Source organism: Drosophila hydei, unplaced genomic scaffold, assembly GCF_003285905.1.
Source record: "Drosophila hydei strain 15085-1641.00,03,60 unplaced genomic scaffold, DhydRS2 tig00000149-arrow-pilon, whole genome shotgun sequence".
Taxonomy (NCBI): Eukaryota; Metazoa; Arthropoda; class Insecta; order Diptera; family Drosophilidae; genus Drosophila; species Drosophila hydei.
In genome coordinates this window covers 1394675-1416625 of record NW_022045678.1, presented here as the reverse complement: position 1 = coordinate 1416625, position 21951 = coordinate 1394675, and the positions used below count along the sequence as shown (strand labels likewise).

The 21951-nt window shown below is 37.2% G+C and overlaps 2 protein-coding genes and 1 long non-coding RNA gene across 8 annotated transcripts in view; 1 reads left to right on the top strand and 2 right to left on the bottom strand.

Moving 5' to 3' along the window:
* Positions 1-1664: 1664 nt before the first annotated feature.
* LOC111602291 (extensin) lies at positions 1665-2741 on the bottom strand (the record flags this gene model as incomplete). Its single annotated transcript, XM_023319292.2, has 1 exon — positions 1665-2741. A coding segment is annotated over one exon (927 nt), but the record flags the coding sequence as incomplete, so codon positions are not given.
* Positions 2742-6381: 3640 nt separating this feature from the next.
* On the bottom strand, positions 6382-7254 carry LOC111602341. Of its 2 annotated transcripts, none has more exons than XR_003944164.1 (3): positions 7084-7254; positions 6936-7020; positions 6382-6863 (listed from the first exon to the last, which is right to left on the bottom strand). It is a non-coding gene; the product is annotated as an uncharacterized LOC111602341 (long non-coding RNA). The 2 variants fall into 2 exon arrangements; XR_003944163.1 differs by having other exon boundaries at positions 6945-7020.
* A 938-nt stretch (positions 7255-8192) lies between these two features.
* Positions 8193-21951, top strand: part of LOC111602338 — a 36257-nt gene continuing 22498 nt past the window's right edge. For 2 of the 5 annotated variants that reach the window (XM_023319347.2, XM_023319343.2), the window contains exons 1-3: positions 8193-8237; positions 10072-10356; positions 21621-21776. In XM_023319347.2, coding sequence (XP_023175115.1) covers positions 21662-21776 — 115 coding nt within the window. In that variant the 5' untranslated portion in view covers positions 8193-8237; positions 10072-10356; positions 21621-21661. Of the gene's footprint in view, positions 8238-8620; positions 8642-10071; positions 10357-21516; positions 21777-21951 lie in introns of those variants that run through there. The other 3 variants (XM_023319346.2, XM_023319345.2, XM_023319344.2) reach the window with 3 other exon arrangements.

Here is a 21951-nt window from a genome sequence, read left to right as displayed (position 1 = left end):
TTTTTATTGATGTACATTGATAGATATGCATTTAAAAGACAATTTCAACCTTTTGTTAGACTCATGAACTTAAATACATCAAATTTGAGTTTAAGGTTAATTAAATTCAACTGAAATAAGACGTGGATTAAGGAACTGCTCGGTTGTTAAGGGGCTTCAGATAAAAATAATAACTAGTTCGCCAAGTTTTAATTGTTTTTTGGCTTTGCCTTTTCAAATTTGCCAAACCCATCCGATATTATCTAATAGATATACATATTTAAATGAATATATAGTGCGACTGCGTGCGCTGATATCTCTATGAACATTTAGACAATGGAAATTGATTTTATAATATTTGCTTAACAACTTTCAAATCTTATTAAGTATATGCATGCAGGTTAGCTAAGTCTTTGTGATCTTTTGTTAGCCAATTGCATTCAAAAGCAATTTAAAAGTTTTAATTAAGTTTTGGTAAGGCTTATGGACTTGTATTAATATGTGTTTCTCCTTCTGTTAAAACTCATTTTTTCTGATCATCAACTATGCATACACACATATTTATCTTACAGTTCCATGATTTTTAAGCTAAATCTGCTAAGCTGCGGTCTTCAAAAACCCCCCTGAAACTTTAAGTCTTTTAATAAATCATTACTAACCAAAAATCCAAGTCTAACACATGTTAAATGTTGATTCATCAAGGTCTGTCGTAAAGCTTAAGCTGCTGACTAAACAAATTCAAGTCAAAAAGCCCATCTTATATACAAGGCGCAAAGAAGTTCAGTTCTTAAATATTGAAGAATTCAGATTAAATGAAGAGGAAGCACTTAAATCTTCTATATTTTAGAGCTTAGAAAGAATTAGGAATGAAGAAATCGAAAATTGTATACGACTTGGTTTGAAACAGATAATCTTTATGGCTATGAATAATTGGGAAAACCTACATCATTTAAATTTAAAAAAAAATTAATTAATAATAATTATGAAATACATGTTCCAACAGCTTATAATTAATTACAGAGTATCTATAACTCGAAGACCCTCAATAGCAACAGTGAGAAATAAGAAAAATCTTGCGGAAAATTCCACAGCAAAAATGTATAAAAAATAATTAAATTCATATTATTATGTATTTACCGTTGCAACAGCCTACAGTTAATAAGAGGATATTTGTTAGTCGAATGACTACAAAATATTTTACAAAGCAAAATAATATAAATTTGACCAAAAGCTCAAAATTTAATTGAACTGATTACCATGAAGTAGTTAATGCAAATGACTTGCAAATTGGAAATTGATTTATTATCAAATTACTTTGCTAAGTAATTGCAATAAATTTAAACAGTAAACAGTAAACATTTAACATGTATCACAAATGATAATTAAGTTTTGGAGTGACAGCGAGGCTTCGAGCCAAGAGACGTGCGGAATCTTTTCAATCTTTTTGGTTTTTGCATTTTCCCTTTCTCATTTTGACGTTTTGATTCGTTGACATTAATTTCAGAGCATCTTTGTGAACAAGTTTCATTTTTATTTCATATTTCTGTAGACTGTGCTCATTTCTTGCGAAAAGGTTTTGCATAATCTCGCTGGGCTTTTTGTAAGCACTCGAATTTTATGTACGTGGAAGTCACGCAATGGTGAGGATCGACGAATAAAGAGATGGGTGTATTTGGTAATTTAATTGGTTTTATATTTATATACATATATATTTATTAGCTAAAAATCTCAACAGAAACTTTGCATAATAACAACAAATGATCAACAACAAGGTGCCGGAGGCCACTTATTAATTTAACAAACGGCGCTCCAAAGATGAGGATGGGGATGGGCACTTAGAAACGGAAGCGTTTGGCTGGCACGTTGTACTCGTATCCGTTGGAATCGCCGGCTGGGCCGGAGAATATGGGAGCAGGTGCTGGAGCAGAGTAGATTGGGCCGGGAGCTGGTGCTGGAGCAGAGTAGATGGGGCCGGGAGCTGGTGCTGGAGCGGAGTAGATGGGGCCGGGAGCTGGTGCTGGAGCGGAGTAGATTGGGCCGGGAGCGGGTGCTGGAGCGGAGTAGATGGGAGCTGGAGCTGGCGCGGGAATGTCCTGCACAGGAGGCAGATACTCAGGTGCTGGCAGAGAAGGAGCTGGAGCGTTGTACTCGGGTGCGGGTGGCGAGTAAACTGGAGCTGGTGCTGGAGCCGAGTATATGGGACCAGGTGCTGGAGCGGGAATGTCCTGCACAGGGGGTAGATACTCAGGTCCTGGCAGAGAGGGAGCTGGAGCGTTGTACTCGGGTGCAGGTGCAGACAAGACTGGAGCTGGTGCTGGAGCCGAGTAGATGGGACCAGGAGCTGGGGCAGGGGCAGGGTAGGATGGAGCAGGACCAGGGGGCAGGTACTCAGGGGCTGGCAGAGAGGGAGCTGGAGCGTTGTACTCGGGAGCTGGGGCAGGTGCGGAGTAAACTGGTCCAGGAGCTGGACCGGCAATGTCTTGCGCAGGTGGCAGATACTCAGGTGCTGGTGCTGGTGCGGGAGGAGAGTAAATCGGACCAGGTGCAGGAGCTGAGTAAGAAGGACCTGGCGCAGAGTAAGTTGGACCCCCAGCAGGTGCTGAACGGATGTCAATGTCGAACGCCTGCGATGGCTTCTCATACGAGTAGCCGCTGCCACCGCCCAGGTTCAGGTGAGAAACATCAGCCGAAACGGCGGCAATGGCGAACACAGCCAAGACGAAGAATTTCTGCAAATAGTAATAAAAGTCATAAAAGCCCGATTAAAAATAAGTCCATGGGCTGTTGATCCGCGTGCGATTAGTGTGTGACCAGCTAATTGGCAGGCCAATGTTAAAGGCAAATGGATTTAAGGTCAGCTTGCCAAGTTGATGGATGTGCTTATGTGACCAGCCGCCACTTGTTGCTCTGGCACTCGATGTGCTTACCATTGTTGTTGTTTGTTGTTGCTGAGCTTGTAAAGTTTTTGTCGAGCCGACGCTGTTTTGGTGACCAAAAGACGGACGCTGAATGATGGCCAGCTGCAGATGCGCCAGCTTTTATATACCCAACAAATTTACCGCACACACTCAAGATATACTCGAAGCAGATTTTTAATACGGATAAAGATTGTATGGCGAGTGACTGAGATGTTGCTTAAGTGCGAGAGCGAGACCGAGACCGAGACCGTGCGCGCGCTGATTAAAATCTCTCACTAGCCGGCCCTCGTCTCGTCGTTGCCCTCGCCCTGGCTCTCTCTATATCATTGTGTTGCGTTGGCTCTCTGACGCTGTTATCTGCATCAGCTGCTTGGGGTCAGTGTGGCGCATGCGTGGCCAGTCCGAAGGTTTTGCAATGCCAATAGGGCGCCTCAGCTACGGCTGACACGCCAACGCATTTGCATAGACCCACTCACACATTAATTATAAGGGCCAAGTGTAAGGGCAAATGTCAAAGTTTGTTAGCCCATATACGATATGTGTATGCCTGTGTGAGTGTATGCATTATGCATGACTAAATGTTTATTGGACACTAATTTTTGAATTTGCCACGGTGCTAATGGATGCGCCGCATACCGGGCTCAAGGATAACCCAACTCTTTAAGCACAGTAAGCCATGTATAGTTATTAAATTAATAATGTTTATAGCTCTGCCTGCTGCTACCGAGTTCGCCGTGAAGACATATTCACTTGTTGCCAGGGCTTCTCATTTTGTCATTTTAATTGTTTGCTTTTTTAGTTATTTACAGGTCTCATTTGTAAGCCCTTGCGAATATTCACTTTTACCCAATCGTTGCATTAGTTGGCGTTTCTTCGCTGCGCGGCGACACCTTTTCTTCTTTTGGTTGGGCGCGTTTTGTATTGTCGTCTTGGCGACCTTCAGACAGCCGACAAAACCTGATTAATTTCGCTTGTATTTATGGTAACGCCAATCAATGCATATTGGTTAATGTTTAATACATGCAATTCGGATGGCATGTTTCACTTAAAACAAAATCAAATCAACCGATCAACACTCACACACGTTTGCTTAGCCTACTTTAAAGCCCAAATCTATTGACCTGGCCAGCGGCCAAATTGGACACGCTTGGGAGGGGTCTCTGTAAAAGACGTAGTCTAATACCCTTAACCCAATTAAAAAGGGGTTCACATGCGCTATTATGTTTTCCAAAAGGGTATTATCGCTAAGCAACATAAGGTGTATGTGGTTTGATAAGAATGGGTAATTGAGTACTTTTAGTTATCTGTTATGTGTTTCTCGGGCTGTTGACTTGTTGAAAAGACTGAAGCCAGACTCTTCAAACTTGTATATCGTGCATAGCGTAGGTTTATATTATCGTGCGATATTTTACACATTTGCAAAATTCAAATAAAAAGTTTTACGCTCACTTAAATTCAGCTTAAATTTGGTATGTAAATATGAATAAATAATTAAATAAAATTATAATAAAAAATATAAATAAAGTACTATAAAAACGCAAGTAAGCCGAAATATTTTAGCATTAGCTCAGAGCAGAAAAAGCGCCAAATTTGGTATGTAAATATGAATAAATAAATAAATAAAATTATAATAAAAATATAAATAAATTACTATAAAAACGCAAGTAAGCTGAAATATTTTAGCTTTAGCTCAGAGCGGAAGTAAAGGTAGCTTATAGTCGTGCATACCCCACTAGAGCAAACTCACTCGTTAATTCATGTCCGTCTTCGAAACGTCACATAGTAAAAATGATAAAAATGACAAGCAAAAACCTCGAAATTGGCAAACTCACGTCTCCACTTTGGCTGCCCTGTTCAGCTATTTTTGGCCCAACTAATTAATCAATTATAGCCATCGGAACAGACTGAGTTACCACTAATTTAGGGGTAGGCTTAAACGATATTAACATGTGATAGGTTGTATAACAGGTTTTTTTTTAATATTTCTAGTTATCTGTAATGATTTATATTTATATTAGGAAAATATAATTTAATTTGGATTTATTTTTAAATAATTACAATATTTTTGCACGAAGTATTAGTTATGCATTTAGAGCAAGAGCAACAGCAGCAGCAACAGCAACATCATAAAAGTCTATTAATTAGTTTTACTAGACCTAATTGGTAAAGATAACCAAGCAAATGCCATGAAATTAGTGTGAAAAGCTTAGCGAAACTAACCCGTTGTGACTCAAAGCTTTTGAGTTTAAATAAAAAAAGCTGCGCGCTCTTTGTTTTGATGTTTATGCCACGACTTGCAACACTGCAGTCTTTAACGCTTATTGTTGTTGATCAACACTGGCCGTCGGTATTGGGGCAACACTTTTTAAAAAACCCGTTGAATCATAATTAAAAAATTCGAAGTGAATTTGAAGTGCTAATTAAATTTTGTAAAACCAAAAAAAAACTTGTTTTTATTTTTATTTAATTGGTCATTAATTATAAAAATTTATTAAACAATTTGTTACAAAGTACTCAAAAAAAATAAAAATATATAAAAACGGCTAATAATATTTCTTTGTTGTTTTGTTTTATTTTAAGAAACTTTCATAGTCATAGTCGTAGTCATAGTAAAAGATTCAGTTCAAGCGTAAGAACCAATTTTTGAAAAATTTGCGGTTTTATTCCGGCAATAGTTTCTTGGTAGAGCCAGGGTCGTGCGCTTGTCAGTGTTACCTTGTCAGCAAACAGTTGGCGTTGTAAAAGAGAAAATAATTCGAGAGGGATAGCAAAGCACGTATCCGACACGTCCGTGAGATGAGACCGCCTCCAGATTTCACCTTCCATTTTTTTAAGTTTTGGCCATAAAGTCAGCTAGATTCCTTCACACCATGCAATACTTAGGGTAAAATGGGTCGTTCTTCAATTCGATCGAAGCGAGGTCCCCATTTAATAAACAACACATGACTTCAATAATTTTGGAGTACTCTTCCACTTGTGTACTGTGTTCGCTCCAATGACTGTAGCTATGTTTCTGTGCTATGTTTCCATAGTGCTGATTATACATCATCATTCCAATTACAATAGACATGCCTATAAAATGTTTAGTTTAGATATATGATAGAGTAAGCCCATATGGAAGCATAACACTGTAGCTGTTGTGAGTATATATTAAGGATTTATCTTCTTTTGCTTAGTTACCTATGAGTAATTAACTGAAAAGCCAGACAACAACTAACTCAAGACTATTGCCACAAGCATAGCTAACTATAGATTACTAAATAAGTTGTCTTGAGTTATTTGTTGTCTGGCATTGAAGTTAAATATTCATAGGTAAGCATGTGATATAAAAAAAATTGAAGGACACAGAAACATGTACACTGAGTAAGTAAAGTTATGAATGTGCACAGCCTGGCCAAAGGGATGTTCTGAAACAAAATGGAATGAACACGAGCATAAGAATATACTCAACTGTCAATCGTCGTCATAATCAGTCAGATGTTCTCTATACTTGTTCCAATTTTTAACATATATGTCAAAACTTTCTCCATACAAATGTTTTTTTCTGAAGCCCAAGCATACATTATTAGTGTCTGGGCCTTAACGGCTTAGGCCATGGAACCTGCTTTATATGGCACTTCCGTTCTCTTCTGCAATATTTGCCGCCGCGACGAGCCAATTGTCAATTGTCAAAGTGTCGCCTGTGTTTGTCTATGAAGCAGCACAGTCTTACCCTCCCTTTTGTTTCTTGCTCTTGGCCTAATGTATTTTGACTGTCTCTGCGACACTTGCATTCAAGCAATACTCATTTGACCCAGCTGGCCATAGCTTGCATGTTTGCTTAGCGAAGCGTTAAAGGGTTTGCCACTTGCCCTTCTGGGCAACCAAATATAGGTATTACGACATCTATGTTACCAAATGATCATACATTGCTGCCTTATCTCACACGACATCAGAACTAAACGTATACCATGTATTTCGAGTAACCTGCAATTACTTTTAGATAAGAGCTGATGTTTCAAATAACACTTATGAGTTGAATGCTTGATATATTATTACGACAAATACTATATTGCATAGTCATCCGATTTAGTCAAGACCGACATATGTTCTGGCTGCACACAAAGATTTCAGTTAATGTATCCTGATGATAGGTTTCGAATCTTACTTATCTAGAACACACAAACTCTTAGGCACATAGACTTACATTGCTATTATGTAGACCTTTATAGACTGCGAAAGCCCCACACTTTCAACTCTCATTTGAATTGAGAAAACTCTGTGCATGGATGAAGCTTTTCTCAGTTATTTACGACGTTTTTTTTAATATGGCTTAAGCATATATTAAATATAATTTTCTTTAGCGACATTAGAAATCTTGAAGTTTGACTCCTTGCAACTTTTTATTTCATATTTCGAGTGAATTTTAAATTGGCCGACTTATGAGCTCGGCTTTTGCTACAGAATCGGATATATATCTGTATATCGGCACCAATAGGCAGTAGGAACCAACTAATTGTGCGCATATCCATCTGATTCTATAACAAAAGTGAACCATAAGAAGCAAACTTAACTAAGCAGCCTAACAGACTTAGCCTGTAAGAAATTGTAATACATGACAAGTACATTGAATGCGAAGCAAGGAATTTAGAAGCCATCACATCACTCATATTGCATTATTCTCACATTCCGTTGATGACTCACATTCATTAACAAATAGCCCAATACAAAGGCTTGAAACAAGCAGAGCCTACTTTATATTTTATGAGTTTTCTGAGTGTGTGCGTTGCCCTAATAAAATGATCTAATAAACCTTATCCAGATTTATTGTTGCAACCTTTTAGCAACCTCTTTTAGTTGTACATTGTTTGCTTTATAGCACAGCTCTTTGGGCAAGTTCGTTGTCTAAGTCTTTCGTATGTCAACAACAACAACAACAACAGAGTACTGCATTAGTAGATTCCGCTTCCGTTTACCATTTCGCACGTACAGGATTCTCACAGAGCTCTCAAATCCTGGCCCAGACTGGTAAATATTTGAAAACAGTCGCCGAAAAAATGCTAGAGAAAAACCCAACATAAAAGGCACATGTTCGCCTTGCCAGGTAATTAGCAGGATTTTCCAAGGAACTAGCAGCTAATCTCAATGCCTTGCCTAAGCTCACGCAGTGATCGGGCACCATAAAACGATCAGGTAACGATCGCTGAATTCGCCGCAAGTTTGGCGGGCTCACATGCCGCCATTTCAACAGAAGTCAGCGGCGTTGCGGCTTGCCGGCTGCTGATAGCAAGCAAAGCTTTTAGTATGTTTTTGACTGCAGCGCGTTGTGGACGTTGAGGCTGTCACGAGAAGTAGTTAAGTGTACGTACAGTGTGTGCATGTGCATGTGTGTGTGTGTGTGTGTGTGTGTGTGAAAGCCGTTAAGAAGTCTAGCACTGAGTAAGCCAACGAACGAGCTGGCAACAAAAAGCCGCCAGAGACAACTCTGAAATACAACAACAATAAAATCTGTAAAACGGGCACGTCGCGCTATTTTATTTTCATCTCTTCATCGTACTTTTCTACCTATCCATGTATTGGCTGCTCTGCGGCTCTCTACCTTCTTTCGCTTTGCCTTTTCTGCTGCCGTGTCTTGTGGTCTGCACACATGTGTGTGTGTGTGTCTCTGTCTCTTAGTCTGTTTGTGTGTGGACTGAAATTTCAGGTGCAGCCGCATTGAATTTCTTGAACAAGTTTTAGTCAGAGTTTGGCCTTCGTGTGGCATGGTACAGTAAACGAATTGGCTCCGTCGCAGAGTCTTTCGAGCAAGCCTTAAAATACTAAGTGCTAGAGTGTGTGCGTGTGTGTGCAAGTGGCTCAAACTGGATTTTGTACAATTGTTTATGCACTGCGTGCAAGTGTGTTTGTGTCTGTTGCCAAAGGATTTGTGTATTAAGTTTTTCTCTCGTCAAGATGCGCGTGCGCGAGGCTTTTGCAAAAAAGTCAACTTTTAGTGAAAATTTTGCAGAAGTGATAAACACTTAATAATAAAAACTCCTCATCAAAGTCCACACAAGCATAGAATAATAATAAAAAAAAACTATTTATTAAAATATTAATATTGATAAATGATACTAAAATTATGTGCTTAACTAACAAACAAACTCTTTAAACTAAACAAAATATTAATAGTTGAAAGAAAAGTTTAATGAAATCTAAATGAAAAACGAAAGGAAACAAATCTAAGCAATATATAAACAAAAAGCTTAATTATGATAAATATTTCCACTATTTAGATTCAGGAAATACTTTTAGTGCATTATTCTTCATATACATATCTATAGTATATATCTACAGTTAGCTGTTCGCAGTCATTGGTCTTTGTCCGGGTTTATCCATGCAAGTTAGCTGAACTTAAGCTAGACAGCTAACCGCTTGCTTGGTTCTTTTTGTACCACTCCATTAACTTGTCTGTGTGCCTATGCCTTTTGCACTTTACTTTAAACTGACATTAGAATTCGAGCGAATACGACGACTGCGTATTCATACTAACTTCGCATGCCAGCTGCGCATTTACGCTCCCATTAACCAGGTAGAAATTACAAACACATACACACACACATCCACACGGGAAACGGGGAAACAACAATAACAACTGGGCAACAAGTGCTTTGCGCAATGACCAAAGAAATTGAGGCAAAGAAGTAAAAAATAAAAAAAACAGTAGCTCGAATTAAATAAAAAAAATGCTCCAAAAATGGTGTAAAAATTTGCAGTTTGCGGTTGCAGCTGTTGCATGAACAGGAGGAGGCTAAGAAAACCAATTAGCCAACCAAAAATTGCTTTCAAAAGGGCTATAATTATTATGTTCAACAAGTTTGTGTCTTAAGTCATTTGTTGTATAGAACTGGATAGACTTGACTTCAACAAATATTTCTCTTAATTAACATAAAATATTTTTCTTAGATTTCTTTTACAAAATTGTTCCCATTGCCAGTTGAAAGGCATTTGGAAACGTGCTTAGCATCAACAAGCGACTCAGGAGAACTGTGTGAAGAATGTTTAGCCGCTTGTCTTTGCATGCATAATTTCCGAGACATTTAAATATTAAAGAATATAAATCATATATTTGTGTGCGTGCGTGTGTGTGTGATATACTTAGTAACGCCTTTCGAACGAAATCAACTCAGCTTAACCCAACTATCTCTATCTATAGTGCAGTAGCGTTTGGCCTTGCGCACTAAAAACGACGAACATCTATAAAAACTTAAATTAATAATAAATAAAAAAGTAAACTTAAAGTTGCCATAAACATCGAAAGAAGAGGAAGAAACAACAGCGACAACAACTGAAACTCCGTTGTTGAGCGTGTTGCATACGAAAACGGGAAACTTCAAGGATAACCAGCTGACATGCCACATAAATTGGATTATTAAAAAGCGGATCACGATATAGAGACGAACATAATACATATCGTGTATATAGGTTGCATATATAAGAGGTGAGTTGCATACAGAAATTGAATTTAAAATGGGCAGAGGAAGAGAGAGAAAGATTGGGTTTCTTATAAGTTTTGACTAAACTTCCAATTGTATTCTAAATATTGCTTTCTTACATACATATATACAGTGATATATTCTCTTATATATTCATTTATTAACAACTTAGCTAGCTTAGCTAGAATACATTCATATACAAAGCATTGTCACAACTCTGACAAACTTGAGCATGATATCTCATATTTTGAGATGCAAAACTTTAATTCCGGAAACATGAGTAACTTCCAATTCTTATATGTCAAGGTACAAGTTTTATGCGCATACAAAAAAAATCTTTTCGATTATTATTGATAAAAAAATCCCATTAGAATCGCTTTTTTTTGTTGGTTGCTTCAACTCTGAGCTGACATCATGCAACAAGCTTTTAAGAGCTGAAAACACATTTCATGGCACGCCTTTGCCTTTATATCCATGGCTGTACTCATTGCGCAAAAATGCGATTATTTATCGATTATCGATAAACAATGGGTAGACAAAAATGGCACGCTTTCATTTTGCCAAGCGACTAGTAATCAAACTGATTGTATATATATAGAGTGCTATTATGAATTGTGTTTAGGTAATTGATTGATCGAAGCGATTGTGACAAGCTGAAGACTAGAGACACAACTAAGCAGTCGTAGCACAGCACACACACGCATACCTATGCTATAAGTAGCACAGCAGCAATCAACATCAAAGAACAATTTCTTTTACTTTCTATAAAACAAAACAAAAGCACTGACTGTCTGCCGGCTTTTAAGTGCGTCAGTCAGTTTATCAGTTTGCCAGTTCGTCAGTTCGTCAGTCTCGCATTCGCTTGTCACATTTATTCAATAAAGGCCAAGTCAACTTCCAAGTGGAGAGTCGAAAAAGCGAGAGCGCTACGGCACAAAAGAGTTAACCTCAATTTTTTGAGACGCACTCTGCCGCATGTTGTTGCTTAACACCAACACCAACAGAAACAATAATAAAAAAAAAAAACTGTGTAGTCTCGTTGTTATTGTTAGGTTGTATACATTTTTTCGGATAGAAAATTTCACTAACTGGAAGTGAAATGCAGAACAAATGACGTGTTAGCTAGCGCCCGCTGTCCTCGCCGCCCGCACCTCCGTTACTTTGCTGTGAGATCTGTAAACAGAAAGCACATTTTGGCAAGCATTTTTATTTGCTGAGTTCATAAGCATTTAACGCTGGCCAAATAAACTTGTTTCGTTCGCTGGGCATTTGTGTGTGCCATGATCTTTTTAGTACAGCATCTTATGGATATTTATTGAGATGAGTTCTGCTTAATACTTTAGATAAATGAAATTTTTGTGTTAGCAAACCAGTCTGACTACTTTGAGCGCGTGTTTTACGCGCTGACTATCGATGATTAGTCATCATTTCATATATTGGCATGCGAATGAAACGGAAGTTGAGTGTTCGACTAGCTGCAAGTGCATTCATCATTCTTGTCTATCAAAAAGCAAAATACAGCTTAGCTTTCCCTCTCAATTTGTTTAATCCTGTTTCACTTGAATTCTGTCGATTGTTATTTTTAACATTCCATGATTTAATCCACATTCTTTAGATTTGACATTTACCCAGAATTTTCTCAACAGAAACACAATTTAAATGCCCAGCTATTATTTCTGTCTCTCTCCCTCTATAAACAGCAGCTGACGCCTAGACGGCGGTAGATAGACCTTAAAGCAACCCTAAAAGAAATCAAATTCGATTCACAAATCTAAAGTCATCCGCAGGTAATAATAACATAGTAGCACTATGCACACGCACAATGGAAAATACCTTAGGAGTTTTGTTTACCTGCTTTAAGGTGCAAGAAGTCATTTGAAACGTAGCCGAAACTAGACACATTTTGATTGCGATTGAGACGAGGGGTAAAGACGCTTGGCTTATAAATAAGCCGCCTCTGGTTGCTCAAAATTTGACAAACAACTCGCAATACATCAGGTGTCAGTTAGCTACAAAAAGGATGGGCTACGCAACTGGGCGTGGCAGGTCGAGTCATGCAATAAGATCCCTGCTCTCCGAACCCAGATCTCTTGAACTGATTAGTGGTTGATGAGCAGAGAGCATTCCAGTGCGCATTTTGAGCTACTTTGTCGGTCGAGTTCGTGTCCTAAGTCGTTTCGTTAACAAAACATGCGAGCAGTCCAGATCATTAAGTAATTATATGTTGCTTGCCAATAATTTGGGATTTCAATCAAGCATCATTTTCTAATCAACAACTTTTCTTTAATCACAAATCAAAAGCCAAATTTCCAGCCAGCGCTTCCGTCTCTGGACAGTGAAAGTGCTTACAATCCTATTCTAAAAGCGAATTAATGCTGATGCCCTCAAGTGTCTTTTGTGCGAGTGAAATAAAAAAAGAGCGCTTAATCATCTTGAAAAACAGTTGACAATATCATAGACGAGTAGGTTTCATAAGTTTTCCAAGTGGCATCTGTTGTGCTGTGGTGGGCGCTTTCTCGGCGCCTTCGTCGATTAGTTACAATTGACACGAAAAGTTTTTCTTTCTTTCTTTTCGTTATTTTCATACGTTTTTTAATTGTGAGAATTGTGTACGGTACGTGCACATAATGCCGCAAGAAAGTGGATCTCTGGTGCGTCCGGCAAAACGTTTTGGCGCTGTCATTGTCGGCAATTGTTAAAAAGTGATTAAGCATGCTGTGGAAATGATATCTGCCTGCCAACACAGTAAAAGTATTTCTTATAATTGCATTGAAGAAAAAAGTACATTTTATATAAAATACATAATATATGAATGAGGATATGAAAGGCAAAGTGTGGGCAGAGAGATGAGACTTGACTTTTCTTGACAAATTTAAATTTTAATAATTTAAAACATATATTATTTTTTTTTAGAAATATATTTAAACAAATTTTTAAATGAAATAAAAAAAGTATTTTTTTATATGTATGTTTTCTATAAGAGATACGACCAGCTTTGTGGATATAAACTTTATGCTTTTTACACTCTAGACTTTTAACACAGAACCAGTTTCTGAAAGGTAGAATCCAATAAGGTGTAAGGCACAGCTCTTTACTACGGTTAATTTCATACATTAAAATGTGAAGGTGAAAATGCTGAAAGTTTAAAATATTAAAAAAGATTCGCTGAAATGGAAAAGCCCACTTCGGGTGCTAGTTATCTATCTCTACAAGCTTCCTCTCGCTGTTTCTCTCCCTCTTCAAGATACTTAGCTAGCATACAAAAGACTTAGGCAAGCAACTTATGCATTCCTCAAACAACGCTCACTTTCAGCTTACAGCCGAAATTTCAAGCAAATACCTTGGCAAAAAAGCTATAAAATTCACATGAGTGCTTCACACCACAAGAAAACAAAACAAGATACAAGCACACACACACACACACGCGTGCACAGTTAGAGACACACACCCTCAGCTCTTGACTTGACTCTTGACTTGTCTGCCGCCTGCATATTTATTTCCAACTTGGCTTTAACCTGTTTGCGTTTGTGTTTTTGTTTCTTTTCGCTGCATTCTCGGGACCATCTTTGAGTTTGAAGTAGCTGCGTCTTGAATTTCAAAAAAAAAATCACTAAAAAACTGTTACTGGGGCCGATGCCTGCGCCGTGGCTCTGATCATGATAGCTACTCTTTATACTCTTGCATGATATCACAGTTGCGTTTGCCTCACTGACTTCACACTCATGTGCGGGTGTTTGGCTGCGTGTATTCGTGTACCTGTGTAGCTGCTGAGGTGCAGCTCCATTGCATATTTAGCATTTTTCCAACTCGCTTTTGCCAAGCTTTTGGCCTGCCTTGTTGATTTGCTTCTAGCACTATTTTTGTTATGATTTTTCTTTTTTTTTCGGTTATGTTCAAGTTTTTCACTTCACTTTTCATTAAACGAAAACACATTGCACAGCAAAACTCTTTCTTGTCTATTTACGATTTAAACATTAATTGCGCTCCCCAGACTACGCCTCGTCCCGTTGTCGCCTTCAACTGCCATTGCATTGTGAAAGCGTTTGGACAGTAGAAATCATTTGACCATTTGTGTATGTTACTCACATAGATGTGAGTGTGTGTGTGTGTGTGTGTGTATGTGCTCTGCTCAGCTTTCGTCAGTTTGCACATGGAAATAAATATTGTTTTGTAAAGCTTAAACATACTCGTCGTTACTAGCTGTTGCAGCTACTGGCGACTTGAGGCGTCGGTGGCAAGTTACAGAAAAGACAAACAGAGAGAGGCAAAGAGAGAGGGCGGGAGGTAGAAAAGTAAATTGACTGGTAAATATGTTAACGTAACTCTATTTGGCTATCTAGAAATAGACAACGAAACTCTCGAAGACTTATCAATGAAAAACGATGATGAAAGCCAACGATAATCATGAGGCCAATTTATATCCATGCAATTAACCTCTAGTCGAACCTTTAACTGTAATTACCCAACCAACGCTGACCGCAAATTGTATGAGCGGACCACAACCTTCACAGCTCATTAGACCCTTCAAGTGCTCAGTGCTCTCTCTGAATAAGCCACAACGCGAACCACTTTAAATGCGAGCGCGGCGCACAGCTTCAATAGCTTCAAAGGCTGAGGCTTTTGGCTACATTATTTATGGCAACCCAAATACCGAACCGTTCACAAATGCCACATGCCACAAAACGAAACTAGTTCAATGGGGCTGCCCATCTGGTTTTCTGAAGCTGTAAGTAGAGTCTGGCTGGACCAAGTGACCAAGCAGCCAACAGACTCCAAGCATCGCATGAAGCTGCTGCTGCTGCTACCTGCGGGCCCAAATTAAACACACAAATTTGTGCTAAGGCAAAAGATCAATAACACACACAAACACACACACAGTAACAGTCGCTAACTGAAATGAAATCACGCTGTGATCAACAACAACAACAATGAGAAGAAATTTACATAAAAATCTGGTTTTCGATTGTAGAACATTTGTTAAACAAAAAAAAACAGTTCAATTCGTTGCGCTGCAGTCGTTCAGTCTGCCAAGCGCTCATAACGGACCCAAAGCGGATATTATAAGAAATATGTGTTTTATTTTATTGCAAATGAGAGTGAATCTGATTTGCGTATAAGTAAAAGGGCAACAATGTGGGTCGACAGCTGCTTATATGGTTATAAATATAAATTCAAATGTGCCTAGCAAATATCAATTCTGTAAAAATATGACTGGAGCTGCTGCTGCTTGAAGATATTATACAGATTTCTATAATATATATAAAGTATAATATATATAAAGTATAAAGTATAAAAAGTACATATTACATATACATTATATACATATATACATATATATTACATATGTTTAAAGTCTGCAAATCAAAAAACCAAATCTGTTCCAACTCTGGCATCTTATGTTTGCTGTAATATGAACAGGTTTGCTACAAAAGCGAATCTGTTGTAATTTAACTTTTACGTTTCAATTAAAAAACCTTGTTTTTCATATTCATAAATTTTAATAATAATTATATGTATGCTAGATATTTCATTTGATGCTGATGATGTACTGGAATAATTTTGAAGAATATAAAATTTGTGTATACAAATTTGTAGATAAAAGTTTAAGCAAATAGCCAGTCAGCAAAAAGATTTTAGTCTAAAACCAAAAATCGAACAATAAACAATATTTTCTATGCTTACATCGCCGTTTTAATAATCACTATATATAGTTATTTAGTTTTCTTTTCGATTCAACTAATCGCTTTCCCTCGGCAGCCCCTTTTACACTCAAACCAGCTGCGCGAGACCCAATTTTTTAAAAGCACGCTGTCATAAAAGCAATTGACCTTCAAGCGCTTCGATTTACACAGTTGCCGTAAGATCGTAAAAGCAAAACTAATAAAATTTTTGGTCATTAGTTGGGCGGGCATAAACGAGTTTGGCACAGTCCGCACAGCCATCGAGCTGTGTGGCCAATATTGACTGACCAGGCGCCCGACAAGTGCTGTGAGTGAAAGTTCAGCTTTGCAGCTTGCAACTTGCAACTTTGAATGAAAAACTGGAAATATACGCCAGGCAGTTGGCAATGTGAAATGGAAAACTAAATGCAGCCCATAAATGGCAAGCCGGCAGCTGGCTGCCGTTGCTAAAGCTAAAAAAAATTAACCGAATTGTTTGCCAGTTGACTTTTACCATTTGTCGGCGATCAGAGCTTCAGCCATTGCCATAGCCAGAGCCTACTGCATGTTGAACAACCTAGCCGCATTTAGTCATCGTCAATGTTTTCTTTAAATGTCGAAGGTGTCATCAATAATGATTGCCCCGACTACCTCACCTCGTCTCTGTAAGCACACAACCAAACCGGTTTGGCCACAGGGCGACTGCGACTGATGCTGATCTTTTGTCTGAATTTTAGTTTTTCTTGCAGTTTGGCTTTTCATTTCGATCGCTTTGCATATGCTTGAAAATTTGAATTTTGATTGACGCTCCACGAGTTTTGGGCCTTTCCGTTCGCTCTTGCGATTGCAAAACATCTGTGCCGACATGTTTGCTAAAAATGTTTTGTTCGTTACATTGCCACACTCGAGTCTTTAATGTTCTGTGCGCGTTGTTGATGCTGCTGTTGCTGATGACGATGGTCTGTCTATCGCTATTGTTGTGGTTATGTGTTCTGTAGCTGTCTGCAGCATACAGCGTACTAAGCTTCTGAGCCATAGCTGTCAAGTTCGTTGCCTAAGTCTTTTGTTTTAAGTGAACAAATCAAGTAATTTTAATCACTTCTGCAAAAAATACGTATTTAATAAGCTTTATTTTACTATATATATACCTTAAGCAGTCACGAGTCTATCTGTTGTCGCAATGTATTGTGTTGGGCCTTTAGTATTATCTCTTACCTTCGCTTATTGATCAAAATGCCTTAATTAATAGCTCCGAAAAGGTGTCATGCACGCTGATTACGAAAAGCGTATAAAACAACAACAAAGATTGAATAATTTTTAGCTTCAATTTCCCATGCCAGGCTATTTTCATGTTAATTTTGTGAGTATTGCCAAATGAATTGAAACATTGGCGCATAATCAACTAACTATATGCGAGATGCATAACCAAAGCTATAGCAAATGTCGAACCTTTCACTCTCGTCTGGGCGCCTCTATTTACATGCTAAATACGTATTAGCCTATGGATTATTTGTATTATCAACTGTGCATACGACAGCTAATATTTGCATATTGCATATTGCATAGTGCAGTTAAATGTGAACATTGAGTCAGGGTCTGAATGACGCGATCATCTGTCTGAAATATGAGATTTTTCATAGCTGGACTCTCGGCTGGTCTGCATCGCTGTCTCGCTGCCTCGTGGCATAGATCGTGTCGAATCAAAATTCGGTTCATGTTTGCGGGACTCTTTCATTAGCTATGATTATATAAGCAAAATATTTGTCGGGGTGTTGACTTCTAACCGACTGACGGCTAATTGTATGGCCCGAGGGGCAGCGAATGTCTCAAGAGCTGGGGAGCATAATAATTCAATTAGCCACAGAAATGGGTATAAAATCAACGGAAACTACAGTTAGCCACGCTTAACGAAACTGCCGTTCTTCGAGAATGAAAATAGATAGAAAATAAATAATGTAAAGAATACAAATCATTTAGAGCACATTGATAATAATAATAATAATATAATATCTATGATCTTTTGATTAAATTCAGCAGCTAAAGATTTTTTACAGTTTGAGCTGCTGTGACTTTGACTCATCAGCGCAAATTAATGTCAATGTTTAATTCAGCTTAGCTAATGACTATGCTGTTTTTGGGCATGGCCAATTGGTCTACGCCTCCTCTATAAAATTGACACTGCCTAAGCTTCATTAAGCCACATAGTAAACATATATACACATACGTGTCGTTGGTAAACAAACTGTTTTTTTTGGCGCCTTTCCGTAGACTAAACAATGGCAGCAGTCACCCACACACAAATATTTGAGTTGTTCAGTAAAATAAATAACACAACATAGCAGCAACAACTGTGAAGCCAGTTTGCTGCAAATGTTTGGCAGCAAGTTGCTTTCTGGGCCAAACCGCATAGCCAGCTAATTGCAACAACAGCGACAGCAGCGACAATAACAACAACCACAGTTGCCGGCTGTTGGTTAACAAAAATGTGGTTTGGGTGGCTACACAGCTGCACCATAGCCAAATAGGACTTTAAATGATTTGTATGCTTTTTAACGACGAGGTGATAGAGTATACTTGGGCTGAACAAATTATAAGTACATAAAGTAAAAGATAGATAAGGTTAAAGGGTGTCTCAAATATTTAAAAGAAAAATATTTCGAGTGGTAAATATTGAAATATAATTTGGGAGCAAAAATATATATAGTAGAAAAAATTTAAAAAAAAATGTAATTCAAATATAAAATATAACAAAAAATATTCAAAATTATTGAAACATTTTTAAATTTAAAATTTTATATCAAATAAATTATATTAATCTAAAAAGTATATGATATCAATTTTTAATAATGAATATTGATTTGATATCTTAGGCATGTTCCTTGTTCTTTGCTATGTTGTGTAACTACAAGATGCAGGCAGTTGATAAGAAAAATGAAAAAGCTTAACAATCCACAATAAATATTTAAATATAAATCGTGCTAAGCAGAAAGTTAAATAAATTCACATTTTAAGATAGATTTTTAACTAAAGTGTGAAAGAGTAAAAGAAAAGAGAGAAATAAATATTTTCTATACTAGAAATTGTAAAACACACATAAATTATGTCAAAGATATATATTTTAAAAATACAAATTATTTTGTTCGATATTTTATGTATACTTATTAGATTTCTTTTCCTATTTAAACGCTTTGCAGCAAAGGGATATAAAAGTATACTGATAAAAAAGTATACTGTATAAAAGTATACTGTATACTGATATAAAAGTATACTGTATTCTTTTTGTACACTTAAATACTTTCTTATAATTTCTTTTATTTTAATGAATTAAAAAAAAATTTCTAAAATAATTAAATTAAAATAAATATTTGAAACCTTACTTCTTAGGTCTTTTATCAACCATCCTTAATATATTTGAACTTTGTGGAGTTTATATACATAATATATATATACATATACATAGATATACATCTCTGCTCTTCTGCATGTAGGCTTTCAAACTTTGAAATGCATAAAATATTCAAAAATTAAATTTGGTGCGCGCGAGAAAAATCATAAATTGTAAAATTATGCGCATTGCATAATGCAAGCCATTGAGCAACGGGCGCCGCCCTTTTTTGCTTATATTATTTGAGCTACAAGTGCGGGAAAAACGTAGCTTAATTTAACTTCTTGTTGTGTGTTGTTGTTAATTAACGTTGAAAGCCTTTGACTTTGGCTGTTGGCTGCTGTCGTGTGGTGCGTGTGGAGTATGCTGCGCTTACTTGCAAATTAATTTGCCTTTCAATAAAAAGATGCCGACGCGGACGCCGTAAGCCGTAAGCCGCTTTGTATGGCTCAAGTTGGCTTAAATTTCAGCCATTCGCATGCATTAATCAAAGTTATCTAATAAGTATTGTTGTGAATACAGCTGTTTGCCGCTAGTCGCAAATGAAACATGCACAAGTGGCCAAGTGCTGTGCACAACCTTCGCGTTTGACTAAATTTAAAGCTGAGACTCGAGATGCCAGCAAGTGTGTGTGGAGCTTTTATTTGCGGAAATTGTTAATGGGCTGGACTGGGGTGTATCACAAACGTCGAGTTTTACAGCTACATCTTAAATATCATTGTAAACAAACATAAACAGCAAAACTATCATTACAAAAGACTTGGGCAACAGACTTGTTTTCGCTGATGATATGAATATAATAAAAAAATGCATAAAAATTGTAGATTTGTAAATAAAAAATAAATCATCAACGATAAGATGATGTGAGAGACATAAACAGATTTTAAAATAAATTCCTCTAAGTTAATAAAACTCAATTAAATGTCTTAGTTTCTACTCAGCAAATGTTTGCTGCTTAATTTCTTTAAACAAGCTTAGCTATGCCAGCGTAAACAAAAACAACAACAACAACAACAACAACAAATGTATACTAATGCATAACGTGCTAGTTAGTTATAATTACTTGACAATAACGTCAACCTTGCGCCTCGATCTCGGCTTTCAGAGCTACTCAAATGCCAGACTGTATGACTTATTTTGCATAGCATATGAATGAAAAGGCACGCACAGACATACACACACACACACACACTGTGTCTGGGCATTTAACAATGAGACAAAAGTGAACTGCAAAGTTCAGAGAGAGAGACAAGCACTTGGGATTTATGACAACAATGCAAAGAGCCTTAAACTTTATATGCAAAGTGTAGAGGAGACAGATATAAGAAAATGATTGTATAAGGCATGAAGTCAAATACGCTTAAGTTTTGTTTTCTTTTCATTTTTGTGTTTGCAAACAATATGAGCAATTGAAATGGGCGTCTGACAAGTTAAAAGAGTTAAGCTCTTGGGCGAAACTAGCAGCTGCTGTGCACACAGATGCCATATGAATGATTTTTTGATTAATTTTATTTAATTAGTTGACAAAAAAAGTCAGAAATCCTTTTGATATTTTTTTTATTAATATATAAAGTTTTCTAAGCGCATGAGAGACTTTAATGTCTAAAATATCTTACGCGATTCTATCATCATTTCATTGAAAAATGTATTTTTTTCTGAATATTTCTGTGACTAACTTTAGCCTTAGCTTTCATACATATATTAGGTTGTTTTATTTCTATTTATTTGTTGTAAGCCCACATAACTTAGTCTTCTAAAGACAAAACATCATTCCGCACTTCACGCGACCAACAACATATTAGCACCGTCTTAGTATAATTTATTGCCTGCCTGAAACCCCAATGCATTAGTCAGCTAGTAATATATATATATATATAGTCATATGTATATAAATGTATGCAAATCTTGTGCGGTCAGAAACTTTCTAAACCGCATTCACAAAGTTTTCCAGCCACAAACACGTGCTGCGCTCAAATTTACAGAAGTGATAAAATTGCTAAACGCTTTAAGCGAAAATTGTTTGAACGAAATGTCGGAGACGTCGTCATTTTTTATTTTGTATTTCTTATTTTTTAAATTATAAACAAGTTTTGTTAAATTTATTTATTCATCATGGGTGCGGCTTTTCTTATTTGTTGTTTGACTTTTTGCGCTGATTTCTTGCTGTTTATTGTATTAGAAATAAATTGTTAATCTATTTTTCTTTGTCATTTTTTGCTTGCAGGCTGCCCCATTCAACTTTAATTGGCCTTAAATCGGCAAAACATGGCCAAAACGACGGCAGCCAATTCGCATTGGCTGGCCGCTTTGCTGTCGCTGCTGCTGCTGGTGCTGGTAATTCGCACAGCCACAGCGGATGAGGCGTTTTCGTGTCCAAATGGTAAGTTCGCGTTCAACTTGAATTTCCAATTTAAGCTGCACTTCAGCAAATTCCAAAAGGCACGTGCGTGGCCGCTGCAGGTGTGGCCAAAAAAGAAATAAATTGCGCACAAATCAAAGCGCAAATAAATGTAATTACATATATGTATATATAGATGTACATCTGTATAGAAATT